We start from the raw sequence: 15153 nt of genomic DNA on the forward strand, positions 1-15153 counted from the left end.
ACTGGGCCATCATTGATATGAAGGGAATTATGAGGTTTGAATGCTGTGCGATTCATGAAAACTGGCTGCCAAGAGGCGTTTACAAATGTAGGATCCTTGTCATGCATCTTTTGTTTTGGGACAGTGAAATGTCCCAAATGTATTATCTGAAATTAACCGAATTTCAATTCAATTATATTGAATATTTAAGTAAAATATACAGTATAGCTTTTTCAGAGAGAAAATCTATTGCTGTTGTATTTTCTATTTGTGTTATATTCATTTTCCACAGTTCCATCAGAAGATCAGTGGTGGTACTATTTGAGCATTGTTGACAACAGTAAACTCGTGTCATTGGTGGTGCTTTTGTAAAGGGAGAGCAACCCTTCACAGCTTCTTTCTGGAGTTTTATTCAACAACACCAATACGGTTATTTAAAATGTTCGTTCATACTGTTGAACAAATTAAAGTATTTTTGTTTTAATCCCTATTCCTCCAAATTTATTTTTATCTCGATATGAAGTCACAGTTTTCTTGTTTCTTGTACTTCCCAGGCTGCATATCGATATAGCAAAAAAAAAAACTTTTACAAAACAGCAAATCTGAAGAGAGTTAAAGAAGTGTTTATTAAGGCACAACTTTGTGCTTTCTGAGATACACAGGAACATGTAAAGCAGTATGGCAAGATTGTGATATCGAAGTAGGATTAGAAAGGTTTAACTGCTACATGACCAGTGTAACACACACATATCACCAGATTCTCAGTGCTTCACTGCTATCATAAACCAGTTAAAAAGGTCTGTTCTAAAATATTTAGAAAGGTATGCTACCCTCAGCCTGCAAGCAGACTTGAAATAACCAAAGTTACAAAGAAAAGATCTAACTGAAGTAATAAGGTTCGCATTGATCTTTTTTTCTTTTTCATCCTGCGCGTTTTAATTCACACTAAAACAATTCTGGTGTTTCGCACCGGCTATATAATAACATCAAATCCACAGTAAACAGATCAGCACGAAAATGCACATTTTGAAGGACAAACATCCCATCTGTTATAAATACCAAACCTTTACTCATCTTTCTACAGTACAATATAAAATAGAAAACGTGGTTACAGTGAGACCTCCAGAGAACATTTAAAAAAACTGTTGTTCCAAATGCAACACTACCGGGACACGATTCATTTTTGTTCTTCGTGAAACATTTATCTGCATAATTAATAAAAAAAACACTGCTACTTTGTGAATAAACATTAAAGAAGCAGAGTTTGTGAAATAACCTGTACGGTAAAGGATGAGCAGAAAGTAAAGTTATTGGACAGGAGTGCAAAGATCAAGGGCTGTCATCATTGCACAGACAGCGATGCAGTCTTCTGTCCTCTTATAAAATGATACCACATTTCTAGCCTCTCATCTCCAGGGAAGTAGTACAACTACATAAGATCTGCACAGCAATATTCTACCTATGTCTTGTAGGGCTCTATTAGGATCTACAGACCATTTTTAATAAATGAGTGAAAATAATTAAGACAGCAATGCTGATGCTGATGAAGGAGACCTGACCTCTCCATCAGCGCTCAGGCCTGGAGTCAGCAGCTGGTGGAAATGCAGTCTGTATCGTGATCATCTCGCTCGTAGCTTATTGAATGAAGCTGCTGGACGATGTAATCGGCCATCTCTGGTGTTCCTGCAGCAATCACTCTGCGGGACATGAGGTCCAGTGGCCCCCCTGGGAAAAAGAGAATAGTTCAGAAGGCATTCCCACGCCACCCAGCCAGTCTTCCAACTGCTTCTTCCCAGGCAGGGTCATGGGGCAGCCGGAGCTTATCTCAGGCAGGGTGCACCCTGGACACGACATGTATGTTATAATCTTATGTTGTGTGTTGTTCAGAGCCTCACTGCCATTACCAACAATTATCTGTTGAACCCAGTGTGTCTGATTTATTACTCTTTTCACCAAAGCTGTGCCAAAGAACAAAGAACTCAAGTGCCTCCAATTATACCAACCGCTTGGGTATATTCTTGACTTCAACTTTACAATTCAGGGGCGGAGTGGTGGCTCTGTGGCTCAGGGTCTGTGCCTGTGGATGGAAGGTTGCCGGTTCGTATCCCGCAGCCGGCAGAGGAATCCTACCCCCTCGGGCCCCTGAGCAAGGCCCTTCACCCCAGCTGCTCCAGGGGTGCCATATAAACGGCTGACCCTGCGCTCTGACCCCAAACCTTCTCTCCCTCTCTTGTGTGTCTCACGGAGAGCAAGCTGGGGTATGCGAAAAGACAAATTCCTCTTGTATATGGCCAATAAAGTGATCTATTATCTTAAGGTTATTTTATCTACTTATTGATTAATCCGCTCTGCCTCTTCCTGGTAATTCTCTCCATCATAGCCCCCCTATTTGTAACAATATATCTACCTGAGCTTTCTACATTCAGAAATGTTCACATACCAGACCCAGCGCTAAGGGTGACGCGTTCAACAGCTGTCGATATCACATGGTTAAAGGGGGACGGAAACGTTATGGATTTAGAAAATGAATCTTTCAGGTTCGCTCCTGGTCAGAGATGTTTGCTCTGAGCTCAGCTGCTGGTTCCAGCCACTGAGCTCCAGCAACAGCAGCGCTTTGTCCAGCGGCACAATGCAAGCCCTGACGTCACATCCACCAACTGGTACCACTTGTTCATCACAGATAATGGCAGCTTTTCCACTGTTAGCCTCACTATACTTAGGTTTTAACTTAAATGACATGTAGTTAGTCATTTCTGCCATTTATCTTGACAAGTGATAGTCTTCTAATATAACTCTTGCAACCTTTGATATGTTTATGTAATACCTATTCTCTATTTCACAAACAATATGTCTTCATATGTTTTTTAGATGTGTGTCTTGTTGGTTGTATCCTGCCCAGGGACTGCAGAAGTATATTAGCTCACTCTGATGCAGCCTAAGAACAGTGTACTGTTCCCGTTTGATAAACTACTGAAAGCAGAACTGTGCTGGGTCATAATTTGTGTCAAAGCCAAGAGCAGGACAACCCTGAGCTTTAGAATAATGGCGCTGTCGCATCTTCATAGTCACTCAAATCTTTGTGTCCCACTGAGTGCAAATCATTTTACTGAACAATAATTAAAACCACATTCGTAACAGTTTCCCAGGCGCATTACAGTGCCAGTCTGATTAAAGAAGGGGCTGTAATTCCAGCTACCTGCCACTAGAGACTGCCACAGGGCCTTCAATCTTTGTCCACAGTCTCTCAGCAGGTGATGATCTGCTGACCGATTAGAGGCGAAGGGTGTTTCTACATATTCTCGGAAGGGGGTCATTAGGGTTTTTGCATGGTATTTAAAGGGTGTGCACAGTGCTAGTGCTAGATTTTTTATTGTTTTTTTTCTGTTGTCGTGTCCCCAAAAGGCACAAAATAAAGCCTCCTGGACATCCAGTGTCTGCTGGAGGGCAGGGCCTGCCCCGTTTGTTGTCGTCACGGCGGGCATCACTGGCCGGGTGATGGCCCGTATCCAGCAGCGACCCTGGACTGCACACATTGCCCACCTGAGGTGTCCATCACAACGCCACCGGCCTCCCTGATGATGACAGCCGCCGCCGCGATGTCCCAGCAGTGAAGCCCGAACTGGTAGTAGGCGTCCGCTGCGCCTGTCGCCACCTGGCACAGAGCCAGGGTGGCACTGCCAATCACACGAATACTGCAGGAGAAAGCAGAGAAACCAGAGCCCTGGGTGATGCCCACTGACCAACGGAGGACGACACTCGACACTTCACGAACACTTCCTCCTGGACTACTGCCTTTAATACGGAGCAATCAGAAAGGTACTTCTCTCGCACACATATTATGCCACCAGAAATAAAACATGCTCTTAAATGCTGAATGGAAGCGCACGGCAGATGTACGTTTTGAAGTTGTGCTGAATAACTATGGATAACCATGAGGTACGGAGGGGTTTCCCCACAGGTAAAAGCTCATTCCAGGCGGTAACCTCTCCACCCTCCCCAGCTATCTAGCAGCTAGATCACAGTACCAGCTTGCAGACGATCGATCTTAACTTTGTAACCCAACAGTATTATCCTGGACAAGATGTTATTCGACCACAACAACGAGTGTGATTATACACAGGCTTCATCTGAGATGACGGCTCCCCATGATGTTGCCCAGGGAAAAGCTTCATGCCTAACACATGTGGCTATTTGCCGTTTTCGGTCTGCATCAAGTGACCATTGCGTTTTGTTTTGTGTTTTTGCTGTTGAGGCACTGTTTTGGTGCTCACTGAGGCAATCAGTCTTTTTTCACTTTGTCCCCGACCCAATGATTCAGCTGCGAGGAAAATCTATGTCAACTATTAACAGAACACTCTCGAAGGTCCAAAACCCCAATGCGAGAGTTTTTCTGTCGAAAACTGCGACTATATACTATCTGTATCGACAGTTTCTTTTATCCACGTCCAAAAAGCACATTGGCTAATTAACGGAATTAAGAGTGTGTAAAAGGATTCTTTTAATCAACCAAGACTCAAGAAAATCAATGGGCTTTTCAGACCCAGGGATGAGACTTGGGGGCTGTGAGATCACATACCGCCATGGCAGCTGGCTGGTAGGTGATGTCGTAGTGGGTTACTACACAACAGTATTTCAAGATGGGTTCTTGTGTACATTTTGTCAGCATTCATGCATTTGTTTGGCCCGGTGGCACTGCTTTTTGGCCAGCTGGCCCAGTTTGCCTGTAAACAACCGCAGAAAACCCTGGCATATTTACAAATTGGTAGCATTTCTCCAAATAACAGCCTAATAAGAAACTTTGATATCTAGTAAGAATCTCTTACCCGTGGGCATGTGCTTTAAGAAGTTTCTCCATGTTTCCTAAAAAAATCTTCAGTGTCTCGGGATCTCTTTTTGCACCAATCTCAGTTAAAATCAGGGCCTTGGATACATCTAGAAGGAATTAAAATATTTTTATTTTATTACCATTCAACATCTAACAGCGCAACAGTTAAACTTAAACTGTAAACTGTTTAGTCACACTAGACTCTTAGTACTTTGTCTGCTCAGATCTAGTTCTCCCTCTTCAGGTAGGGTGCTAGCTTATGATACAGGTAACATGAACTTACTGTATAGTATTGTGGCCTGATACATGAACTTCACTCCTTGTAAAACGGGTATTAAAAAAATAAGACAAACGTGGCCCTCTGCCTACTGATTCACCATTTCAGAAGCTTTGCATGTCACTTTAAAATCCTGCACAAGAACCCCGAGAGAGATAAGTTCTTGACAGGATTGCAGTTGTTTACAAGGAATAGAATTGGAATTTATTTTTTAACAATATACCCTGGTTTAAAACAAATAAACCCCATTGTTTCTTGCCAATTTCTGAATTTGGGTAGAATACACATTGGCAATTTAAAGCAAACTATTCAGCATTCAGCTCTTTGCATTGCTAGACGACAAAATAATATAACATTCGCAACAGTATTCACTGAAAGGGAACCATGAAATCTATTTAAAAAAGAATAAGGATAGTGTAAAAATGGTTATGCTAGGTAATTTGGTCACAAACATGTTACCATTATGTTTGAGTTTGATCACACAGGTTCTGATCTCCATCAGAAGTATTCAAATACAGTAATTACAAAGTGAGGTTTCATTAAGCCAGATATACTCTACGACTGGATTATAATAAAAGACCTATCTAGAAACTGAACACTACAAAATGATCACAAACACGAAATAAGAATCTTTACAAGTATATCTTTTTATGGGATTCTCTTTAAGTAGTTAAGCCAAATTAAGTAGAAATCACAAAATTGCTGTTTGCTAGTCATGAACCACTTTATTCCCAGTATTAACAAAATACAACGCGCAGATTAGTTGAGTGCTCCTAACACTAAAGAGACTATCGCAAACCTCTAATTAAACTGCAAATTTAATACTCTGATTTTTCACGTAATACCGTTACTGTTAAAATGCCTCAGCAGAATACATACTGCATGAAGGCCAGTGAGAGCTGAGTCAGATTTACAACTAAGTGATCTGTAAGCACTTCCACTGTTGTGCTACAATAACGCTGGACTGCTGACGGCGGAGACAGCTGTTGTTGTGTTAGTGCGGCAACACATAAATGACACAGCAACAGTGAGCCATTCACACTGTCTCCAGTGCCTGTGCTGGCTCAGCAATGACGCTGTGCTGTTAGGTGCCACACATGCACATAATGTGAAAAGGAAGAGAATGCCCTGTCAAAGGCAGCTTCGGACTTCAACGCCACACAAAACACTCGTGTATTTTGTTCGTGCATGTTCGAAAAGTGTCTGGTGGAACGTGACATGTATACAAGACAAAACTGAATCGAGGGCGTCTGTATTACTGTAGGGGCTCGTTTGAAGTCCTTTAATGGGGCAGAGAACATCTGAGAGTAAATCAGTTAAAAAAATAATCTAGAGGTACTTTAATGATTAATATTTATACATGGTGTCTTCCACAGAAATCAAAACCTCATACAACATGAGTGCTGCGTTTTCTGAAGAAGGACAGAGTACTCCCGCCACTGCAAAATCAGGGCAGAAATGATCAAACAGCTCATATTCCTGACATTTTAACAAGGCTTTTGAACAAGGAGACTAAAGGCCATTAACTTTACAAGACAAGATAGACCTTTCAGCTTCAGCCTCTCTATGTCAATAAATACAGTAGGCTTTTTTAAATTAAATTAATAATAAATCATTCCTTTCATAGTGCTTTTTTTTATTCTAAAGATCACAAAGTGGGTCAGCTTCGTCCACCATTGAAGTACAGCACTCAACTGTGTCACGAGCTTCCACCATTAGGCACTAGTAACCTCGCTACACAGCCAGATGAGGAGAAGTGAAAAATTACTTCACTGTTTGAATTAAGGGCAAGTTTAAGGCCAGACTGAACAAGGCTTAGCTGGAATCTGGCCAGGACAAGATCCCTGTTACCAGCAGAGCGTGGGATGTGTAATGACCAAGTACTCAGGAGGACCTTAGTTTCAAAGTCTCATCCAGAGGATGGCTCCTCCTACAGCAGTGTCTCCCGTTACTACAGTGGGGCTTTGGATTCGAACCTCTGGCCCAGAGGTTCACCAACACGACTCACAGCAGCCGGCTGGTTTTCCTGAAGTGGATCCCTGATTCCTTGATGTGACCCATTTCATGTGGCTCAGCTCCTGGGCTCTGCCATTACTCGGCTACAACGTGATGCAGGCTGCTGTCCAAAGTACCTCACTGCCTGGAATCCCCGAGCTGTCCCGAGTCTCTCCACAATCACGTCGGAAATCCAACATACTCCTGATTCTGTTTTCTTTGAATGCTTTTCTGTCACTCCAATAAGAAGCATATTTAAAAGTTGAGGGCTAAAATTCTTAAGGAGGAGGTTGAAACTGCTCTTGTGATTTAAAAAAAGGACTCAAGTTGTACAAATTTTATTCAGCACATTTTCTCATTCTCCTGGGAAATCCGGCTGATTTTGCTTAATGCTTTTTTGTGAGTTTTTTTTTTTAAATGTCCTGTACGTGTAATTTTATTATTCAACACCTTGTTTAAACACCACAATTAAAAGCCACAGTGAGTGAAGTTCAGTAAGAAGAAAAAAATATTCTAAGCTTAAAACAGCATTTAAAACAGGTTATTCTAGTATTCATTCTTTTGATTTTTAAAAATTCCAAACAAAATCTAAACTAACCTTTCTCCTTTGATACCTGAAGCCTTAGGCCATTGCAAAATGCCCCATGGCCTTTCCTAGCAGTGTATAAGGTCTCTTCGAAGCAATGGTAAATGACACCAAATTCAAGCTACAAGTAAAAGAAATGAAATGCATGAAGAGACCACACGTGTAGATTCTAAATAATGGCTATGAATGAAGATTTCAAAGAAAAAATGTACAATCAGTCAAGAACAGAGGGCAACAGGATAACTTAAAAGTGAAATGAGCACACTGAAATACAGTACCAGACAACAGCAAATGCAGAAAGAATTCAGAACAGATGACTGGTGGGGAAAAGACACCAAATACCAAACACCAAATCCACATTCCAACACACAAAAACAGATTGTAATTCATGTATCACAGCTGAAAATTAAAGCATTAACTGTATTCCGACATAAAACCTCTGGTCTTGGAACCCGTGTTAAAAAGGTTCAGGTTTTCTACCCATCATTTGAAGCTCAGCTATCTCCTTAACAAGCTGGACAATTCCACTAAAGGTTTTGCTTTGCTGGTTGTTTTTGAAAAATGAGGATATTTTATTTGTATACTCCAGTATTGAAATACCCTCAGTATTTAAAAAAAAAGATCTAAAAAATTAAACATAAAGTGTTTTCCATTTATCCTGATAGCATGATTATTTTCTATATGTTATTCCAGCCAGTAAGATGGCAATGCATATTGCCAAATACACAGACTACCTCTGAAATAAAAAGGCCATTGCAATAACTGGTAAACAAATTAAAGGTATTATTAAGATAATTCTGAAGGGAACACTAATCAAAACTGAGCTGATACAGAAATATACAAATATTTCTGTGGGATCATACTTTTTTCAACATCCCTGTTTACATCTCCTTCAGAAGTTGCCTCTCAAATCCACAGATTGAAGTGGTCTATAGCTGCAGGTGCCAATGGCTTGACTATTCCAAGTTTACTAAGACAAAGACTTTCGGATCATTTCCACGATACTCATATTCTTTGCATACAAACCCACAAATATCTTCTTAGAACCAATGCAATGGAATATACTGGGCTTGCTACAGTACGTACATCTCCAGTCATTTGTATTGAAACGTGATGCAAACAGCCAATCTGAATAACCAAAATGTGCACTTGAGCAGCTCTGACCAAGAAAATCAAGGAATTCTGCAGTACTTGAAAGCACAGCTTTAACTCCAGGTGACCATCAAATCAGCAACTTACAGAATTCATTTTATACCTCTTTTTTCACAGCAAAACCAATGCTTACTGCCACCATTGGGAAACTGAAAAAAGAACACAGAATTAGAGTCATTAATCAATTTTAGTAGATGGAAACGCACTCACTGTTTACACAATTACACAATTGTATTTTTCCCTTAACCGACTGCTGGCAAAGTTTAAAATGTTTTCAGGGTTTTTCTTTCCTTTACTGAGGATACCTTACACACTTTAGCACTCGGCAACAAGTGTCGCTGAAGAAACCCTACATGTTGCTCAAAGACACGCACATCGCACATCTGTGCTGCAGACCTGACCTGGGAAACGTACAGGAGGGCAAAATATAAAGAACAGTCGCGCCTAAATAGTGCATTGTGTGCGACACAGAAACACCACTAAAGAGACACATGTGTGATGCTCTCGATTAACGTACCTGTGCACAAAATTGCAGGTCCCATCAATGGGGTCGATGATCCAGGTAGGGCTGTCTGTCAGGAAGCATCTCTCTCCAGCTGCAGAAGACTCCTCACCAATGAACCTGGAAGAGGAAGCATGACAAAGCTGGCCTGTCGTTACCGAGACCAGAACGATACCGCAGGCTGCTTCCAGGAAACACGGGTGATTATTCACGTCACAAAATCCCGTTTCAGAGACCCAACAAACTCTAGCAGAGAAAACCAAGAAGCCTGGCTTTGCAATTTCATTCAGGTCATCATTAGGTAATCATGTTCACCACAGGTGCCCAATTTTCAAACAATCAGAGGTTGGCCCAAAAAAGGAGTTCAGGGTGTATAAATCTTTCATGATGGATCTATCACAGTTGCACAAAATTAAGTTTTTCTACACCGTTTACAAAAAATAAACATCTAACAATATTAAAAATCTTAAAAGCACCATTAGGGTGAGTATATAAATATAAAATGAGAGCTTGCTTTCATTATAAATGTCAGATACCCTAAAACAGTTTGATATTGTGAGCTTCAGTCTACCTTTGGGAAAGGCAGGACTTACACAAAACAACACTCCCCACGCTGGGCCCCTAAATCTGCCAGTTTAGAAGTTCTCCTTTGCCCGATGGGTAACTTCTCTTGCTGCTATTTTTTAGGGGCACAATGGTGAACCCCACTCGTGTTAGTGTCTGGGATTACTCCCTGGCTCCAGGCTTCCCATCAAACGTCTGGGCACCGATGCTGTTCTGCAGCAGCTTTTTACTTCGGAAAACTCTTCCTGACCGCATTAAAACCACACCCTCTGCTGAAGGTTTTAAATCTCGCCTCAAAACCTACTTGTTTCCAAAGGCCTTAACCCAATTCTTGCTTTTAATTTCATAATGTACACATTTTTTATATTATTTCTTTTCTGCTTTTGTACATTTTTCTTTGTTTCCAATAAATGTAGAATGCCTTGGGAAAGATCGGTCTAAAAGGCTCTAAATTAGAATAAAGTTTGATTGCTGGTTGTACTGTACTTGCACCCACTTCTGATTATCTCAATATTATCCATCTTGCTCTGTTCTGCAGGTGGCCACATACTGTGTCTTGTTTTCAGTCACACATATATCCACTTATTCAGCGTGAATATCAATGTCCATCATAAGGGTGCAGCTATTCCCAAATAGTTTCCCAGACCCGCGCTAATACCTTGTCACATGACACGGTTTAGCCAATAGGTGCGTTAACCTGAATTACACTGCGCCCCAGGGAAGTCGGGATGGACTAATTATAGTCCTGCACACCTGGGATATGTGCGAATGTTGGTCTATAACTTAGTTTGAATCTAAATTAGGAACAGTTTTCTTGTCTGCAGGGGCCAAGCCGGAAGCCTGAGATCTTCATGCACTCGCAGATTTATAATCATGACGTTAACACGAGTCACCTATTCACCTCTTTTTGATCCCGTGACCCCATGAGTGAGAGGTCCGAATCAACGACTGCCACTGCACGCCCACGACTGAGTTTCTGTTTCTGTGTCTCATCTGAAGGGATGAACAGTGAGACTGTAACTTGCTCTGGAAAACGCCCATTAAGTCAGTGGCAGAGCTGGAGCTCTAACTGGGTATCGGCTTGATTTACATGTAACTATGTGTATAAAACCATTTTTTTTATATTAATTCTATCCTGTGGTAGAATAACAGTAGTGATATTAGCCATAACGGACTCCTGGGAGCTCATCCCCATGGATCCCAGGCAGTAAGTGCCTTGGTTAGCGCCGGCCCTCTGGAACCCTTCCTCAGGGCTGAAAGTGGCACCGCTGTATCGGTGCAGCACTGTATTAAAGGGGAGATGCAGGCCCAATTTCTCAGACCTGTTATTAAATCTCTGTAACAAAATAAACAAATCCGTTGACGTTATAGAAAAAATGACAAATGTCAAATTAAGCACAAATTTGTGAACTTCGTTAAAGTACGGCGCTAATCGGCCCTTCCTGTTCACTAGTCACGGTAATGACTACTGCGCTGCGATGTTCGAGCCAATAAGTACAGGTTATGCAGCACACATCTCACCACAGAAGTGTTCCAACGTGACCTGCAAGCACAGTCAACAAGTAGTATCTGTCGGCAAAACTGTCTCGAAGTGGAGAGCAATATCTCTAAAGGAGCTGTATTCACAAGCCTGCTCGTTTACAGTGAAGTAAGGCCGCCTCACTTCACCAGAGGATTTGCTGCCTCGTTCTGAATCACATAATGTGACGCAGAGCTTACCTGGACATTCAGTCTACTTTGTGGGGGAGGTGTGGAGGTTTTACAGTGTGTGTCACTTCAATTCCAGCTGTGGTACTGATGCAAGAAGCACAAGGACGAGCTGTCGTGGCATGTTGTGGCCGCAGGACTGCCACACTCCTCTGCTCCCCTGCGCGTGTGAGCGTGCGCGGCCGTGCAAGAAGCACAAGGACGAGCTGTCGTGGCATGTTGTGGCCGCAGGACTGCCACACTCCTCTGCTCCCCTGCGCGTGTGAGCGTGCGCGGCCGTGCGCGGTGCAACACCTACCTGTGGGAAGGGTACCTGTCCCTGAGAGTGGAGATAATGAGCTCCTCCACCTGCTGGTCCGTCTCGGTCACCAGGTCCACAGCCGAGCTCTTCGTCGTCACGCACTTGTCAAGCTTCACCGCCTCCCGGATCACCTGGAACCAGAACAGGCACCAGAACGTCACTAAAGCCTCACTTCCAGTAGGAGCGCTCCCGGAAAATCAAACACAGTAAACCCCATTTAAGAATGACTGAAAACTCTACTTTTTCCTAAGTCAAGTCTTCCTAAAAAACGTCTTAATCTCCGAGGAAACAAAACGTTCAGTTTTAATTAATAAAAAAAATCTTCAGTTTATAACTAGTTTCATACACGTAGAAAGAGGCTTAATTAAACCAGGACTGCACGGCTGACACCGGACAGCAGCCATCAAGCACTATAGAGACCCATTACCCAGCATCGGTGGAGAAGTGAGTAATACCGTCAAAAAAATGCTGGATTAATGAGGAACTTTATGTAGGCCGGATTGAAAAAGCCCAAAGTGGAATTTAGCTGGGACACCAAACTTAACACCCAGTTACTTACTCATATTAATAACCACGTAATCAGGAGATTCGTTTAAATTTCCATCAAAAGGACAGTGCCACAAGCACATTCTGGTCCAGAAGGAAGAGCTCCATCTACTCATCCACCAAAACCACCAAAAAAAAAAACCCACCTAATTTTCCTGAGGTTCTCCATCCTGATATCTCCTTACTTAGCTTGTGGTATCTGAGCAGATCAGGCTACAAGTTGGTAAAGCGAGAGCACAGCGATTTACTAGATCAAGTTTTCATCAGCGATTTGGAAAGCAATCTAGAAAGAAAATATCATACCTGAAATCTACAACAGAGCCATATTGCGTTATGCACGGCATAACTTAACAGAATTCACGGTTAAAACACACATTTCCGATCACAAAGTCACAATGAAAAGACGTCAGGAAATGACCTCATTGTTTCATATGATGGACACAGGCATCTATCAGAATGAATAACGAATTGAGCCGTCCACTGGTCATTAATTATGCCCATATGACTTGCTATGGGAAGAGGGGACACGGTCTAAAATGAATATACAGTAGTTTAAAATGCAATATGAAATGGAACCCTGCGGTCCCACTCCAGCAAAAGTCACTGTGCTGCATCCTTGCACAATTTCCGAGCCCAGCTCAGCCAGCTCACAGCTTTGTCATCTGGGAAACGGAACCACACGGGCAATCAGCAGTCCCAGTCACACTCCTAATACACAACCCGTGCTCCCCACTCCAGTCGATTCAATTATTCAGTCTGGAATAATTTACCAAATGGGTTTCATCTCTGGCCGTATAGCGAAATAAAAACACACACACACAACGGAAGCCATTCATTTTAACCCCTCGTCATCTTCACTTCCACGATCTCCTGCAATTGCCTGTATGTATGAACAAAGCTCCCCCGGTTTATTACAGGATCAATTTTACTCTTCGCGTTTCTGTAACACAATATAATTATTAAGATGCAAAACCGGCTAGCTACCTTATGGTACAGGACACCACATTTTTTTCGAATTACGTTCTTTGACACAGTATCTAAGTATGACTTGTAACAAATATCTAGTGGTGTACACAAAATGGACCACACAAAACAATTGTTGCCACGCATGACTGGTGTTTTGGGCTAAAGTTTCGAAAACTGAACTGATCATTGCATCATTCTAAATGATCAAAAAGCACGCCAACGCATTTTTGATCCCGGGGAAGGTACCCTACAATAATATTAAATACATACTCTGGGATAGTACCGCTGGAATACACACAACTCAAATGTAGGTAAATGTGTATTTAGTGTTCCTCGATGCATCCTAGAGATAACCAAGCTCTGAAAAGGACTGTACCTGACCAGCTCTGCGCGCTGTTTGAACAGCAAACTCCATGCATTCCTCCCAGTGCCTGTTGTTCTCCGCTGAAGTCATGATTCCCTGCCAATAATATGGAGATATTTCCAGACTTTAAATACGTTCCGATTCAAACAGTATTTCCCCCTTCGAGGCGATCAAAACATCACAGCACAACCCGCGGTTTTTTGGTTTTTTTCCTGGTCTAGGTTGATCGCTGCTGACTTCCCCCGTTATGTGAAGAGACCGCCCCCAAACCTTAGCTACTCAGTTTCCAGTAATGTGCTCCAGCTACACACCGATCTGCATCTCGGCACCTACGGCCTGTTTTGGAGTAAAAACAGAAAGTACCGCCGATCAACGTCAGCTTCACATTAATGAATGCCGAGATTTAGAAACGGGTCTGGGGAAACATAACATAATCACTCTGAAATGAAGGTACGCAGCAGGCTTGACCTTCTTAGTTTGTCACATGACAGAAATCGGAGCTGCGCAGCTACAAATTTATGTAATGGGTATTTATTAAACCATGTAATGTCCAAATCAATATTTACATTTTAATCCTGCATCAACACACTTTTTTTTGCATTTAAATCCAGTAATCCTTTTTTTAAAAAAAATGACTTCACGAAATAAAGCGTAGTAATACTGCCCGTTTATTTCAATTCAAGACGTTGCTAAGCAAAAACAAATCCCAATAAAATGAGTGAAAAAAATACCAATGGAATGACCATAAAAAGGTGAATCAATAGTGTTGTGTCATATCATTTTTGAATTACCAATAATTACACATTTTTTGTATGTTCGAAATTTATAGATAAGATCAATGAAGTAGGTTGGTATTGTGTTTGATAAAACTCGCATACAGGAAATTGAAGTACCTCACACTTTAAAAAAAAGCTGATGGAGCCCCAGGACATAATGTTTACATATTTCTGTTAAAACGTAATTAAATCAAATGCAATTTTAAACATTGAGTTAATCTGTAAAATGATCTGAATGTTTTAAGTAACATTTTCTACCTGACCTAAAAAGCAGAGAAGTTGTATTGCATGTAAACATGGAACCACAGTACTAGATAGGGAATCTAGAGAAAATTATTTCAAACAGGTAGATTATAAGGTGGCACAGTGGTCTGCTTTAGTGCTTTACAGCACTGGGTTCGATTCTGGAGCTGGGGTGCTGTCTGCCAAGGGTTTCTTCCCACAGTCTGAGGACATGATGGTAGGTTAGTTGACTTCTGGGAAAACTGGCCCTAGTCTGAGTGTGTGCCCTGTGTTGGACTGGTGTCTCCTCCAGGGTGTATCCTGCCTTGCGCCTGGTGCTTTTTGGGATAGGCTCCGGCTCCCCCCGTGATCCTGTATAGGATGAGGATGG

General features: G+C 41.9%; 1 protein-coding gene across 2 annotated transcripts; it reads right to left on the bottom strand.

Annotated features, from left to right (window-relative positions):
• Positions 1–586: 586 nt before the first annotated feature.
• On the bottom strand, positions 587–14255 carry impa2 (inositol monophosphatase 2). 2 transcript variants are annotated; one of them, XM_088642057.1, is made up of 9 exons: positions 14128–14255; positions 13777–13860; positions 11886–12019; positions 9332–9436; positions 8918–8963; positions 7675–7783; positions 4803–4911; positions 3520–3671; positions 587–1704 (listed from the first exon to the last, which is right to left on the bottom strand). In XM_088642057.1, exons 2-9 carry the CDS (start codon positions 13852–13854, stop codon positions 1565–1567), a joined length of 873 nt encoding a protein of 290 aa, XP_088498183.1. In that variant the 5' UTR covers positions 13855–13860; positions 14128–14255; the 3' UTR covers positions 587–1564. The 2 variants fall into 2 exon arrangements, with proteins under 2 accessions (XP_088498183.1, XP_088498184.1); XM_088642058.1 differs by having other exon boundaries at positions 14076–14238.
• Between the last annotated feature and the right edge of the window lie 898 nt (positions 14256–15153).

Source organism: Lepisosteus platostomus, chromosome 8 (assembly GCF_059453375.1).
Source record: "Lepisosteus platostomus isolate fLepPlt1 chromosome 8, fLepPlt1.hap1, whole genome shotgun sequence".
NCBI classification, from domain to species: Eukaryota; Metazoa; Chordata; class Actinopteri; order Semionotiformes; family Lepisosteidae; genus Lepisosteus; species Lepisosteus platostomus.

Coding starts and splice junctions, on each gene's coding strand:
- impa2 (XM_088642057.1), bottom strand. CDS start 13,854: ATGACTTCAGCGGAGAACAACAGGCACTGGGAGGAATGCATGGAGTTT. Junction 8,964..9,331: donor ACCTGCAATTTTGTGCACAG/GTACGTTAATCG, acceptor TTCTTTTTTCAG/TTTCCCAATGGTGGCAGTAA. Junction 7,784..8,917: donor GTTTTGCTGTGAAAAAAGAG/GTATAAAATGAA, acceptor TTTTACTTGTAG/CTTGAATTTGGTGTCATTTA.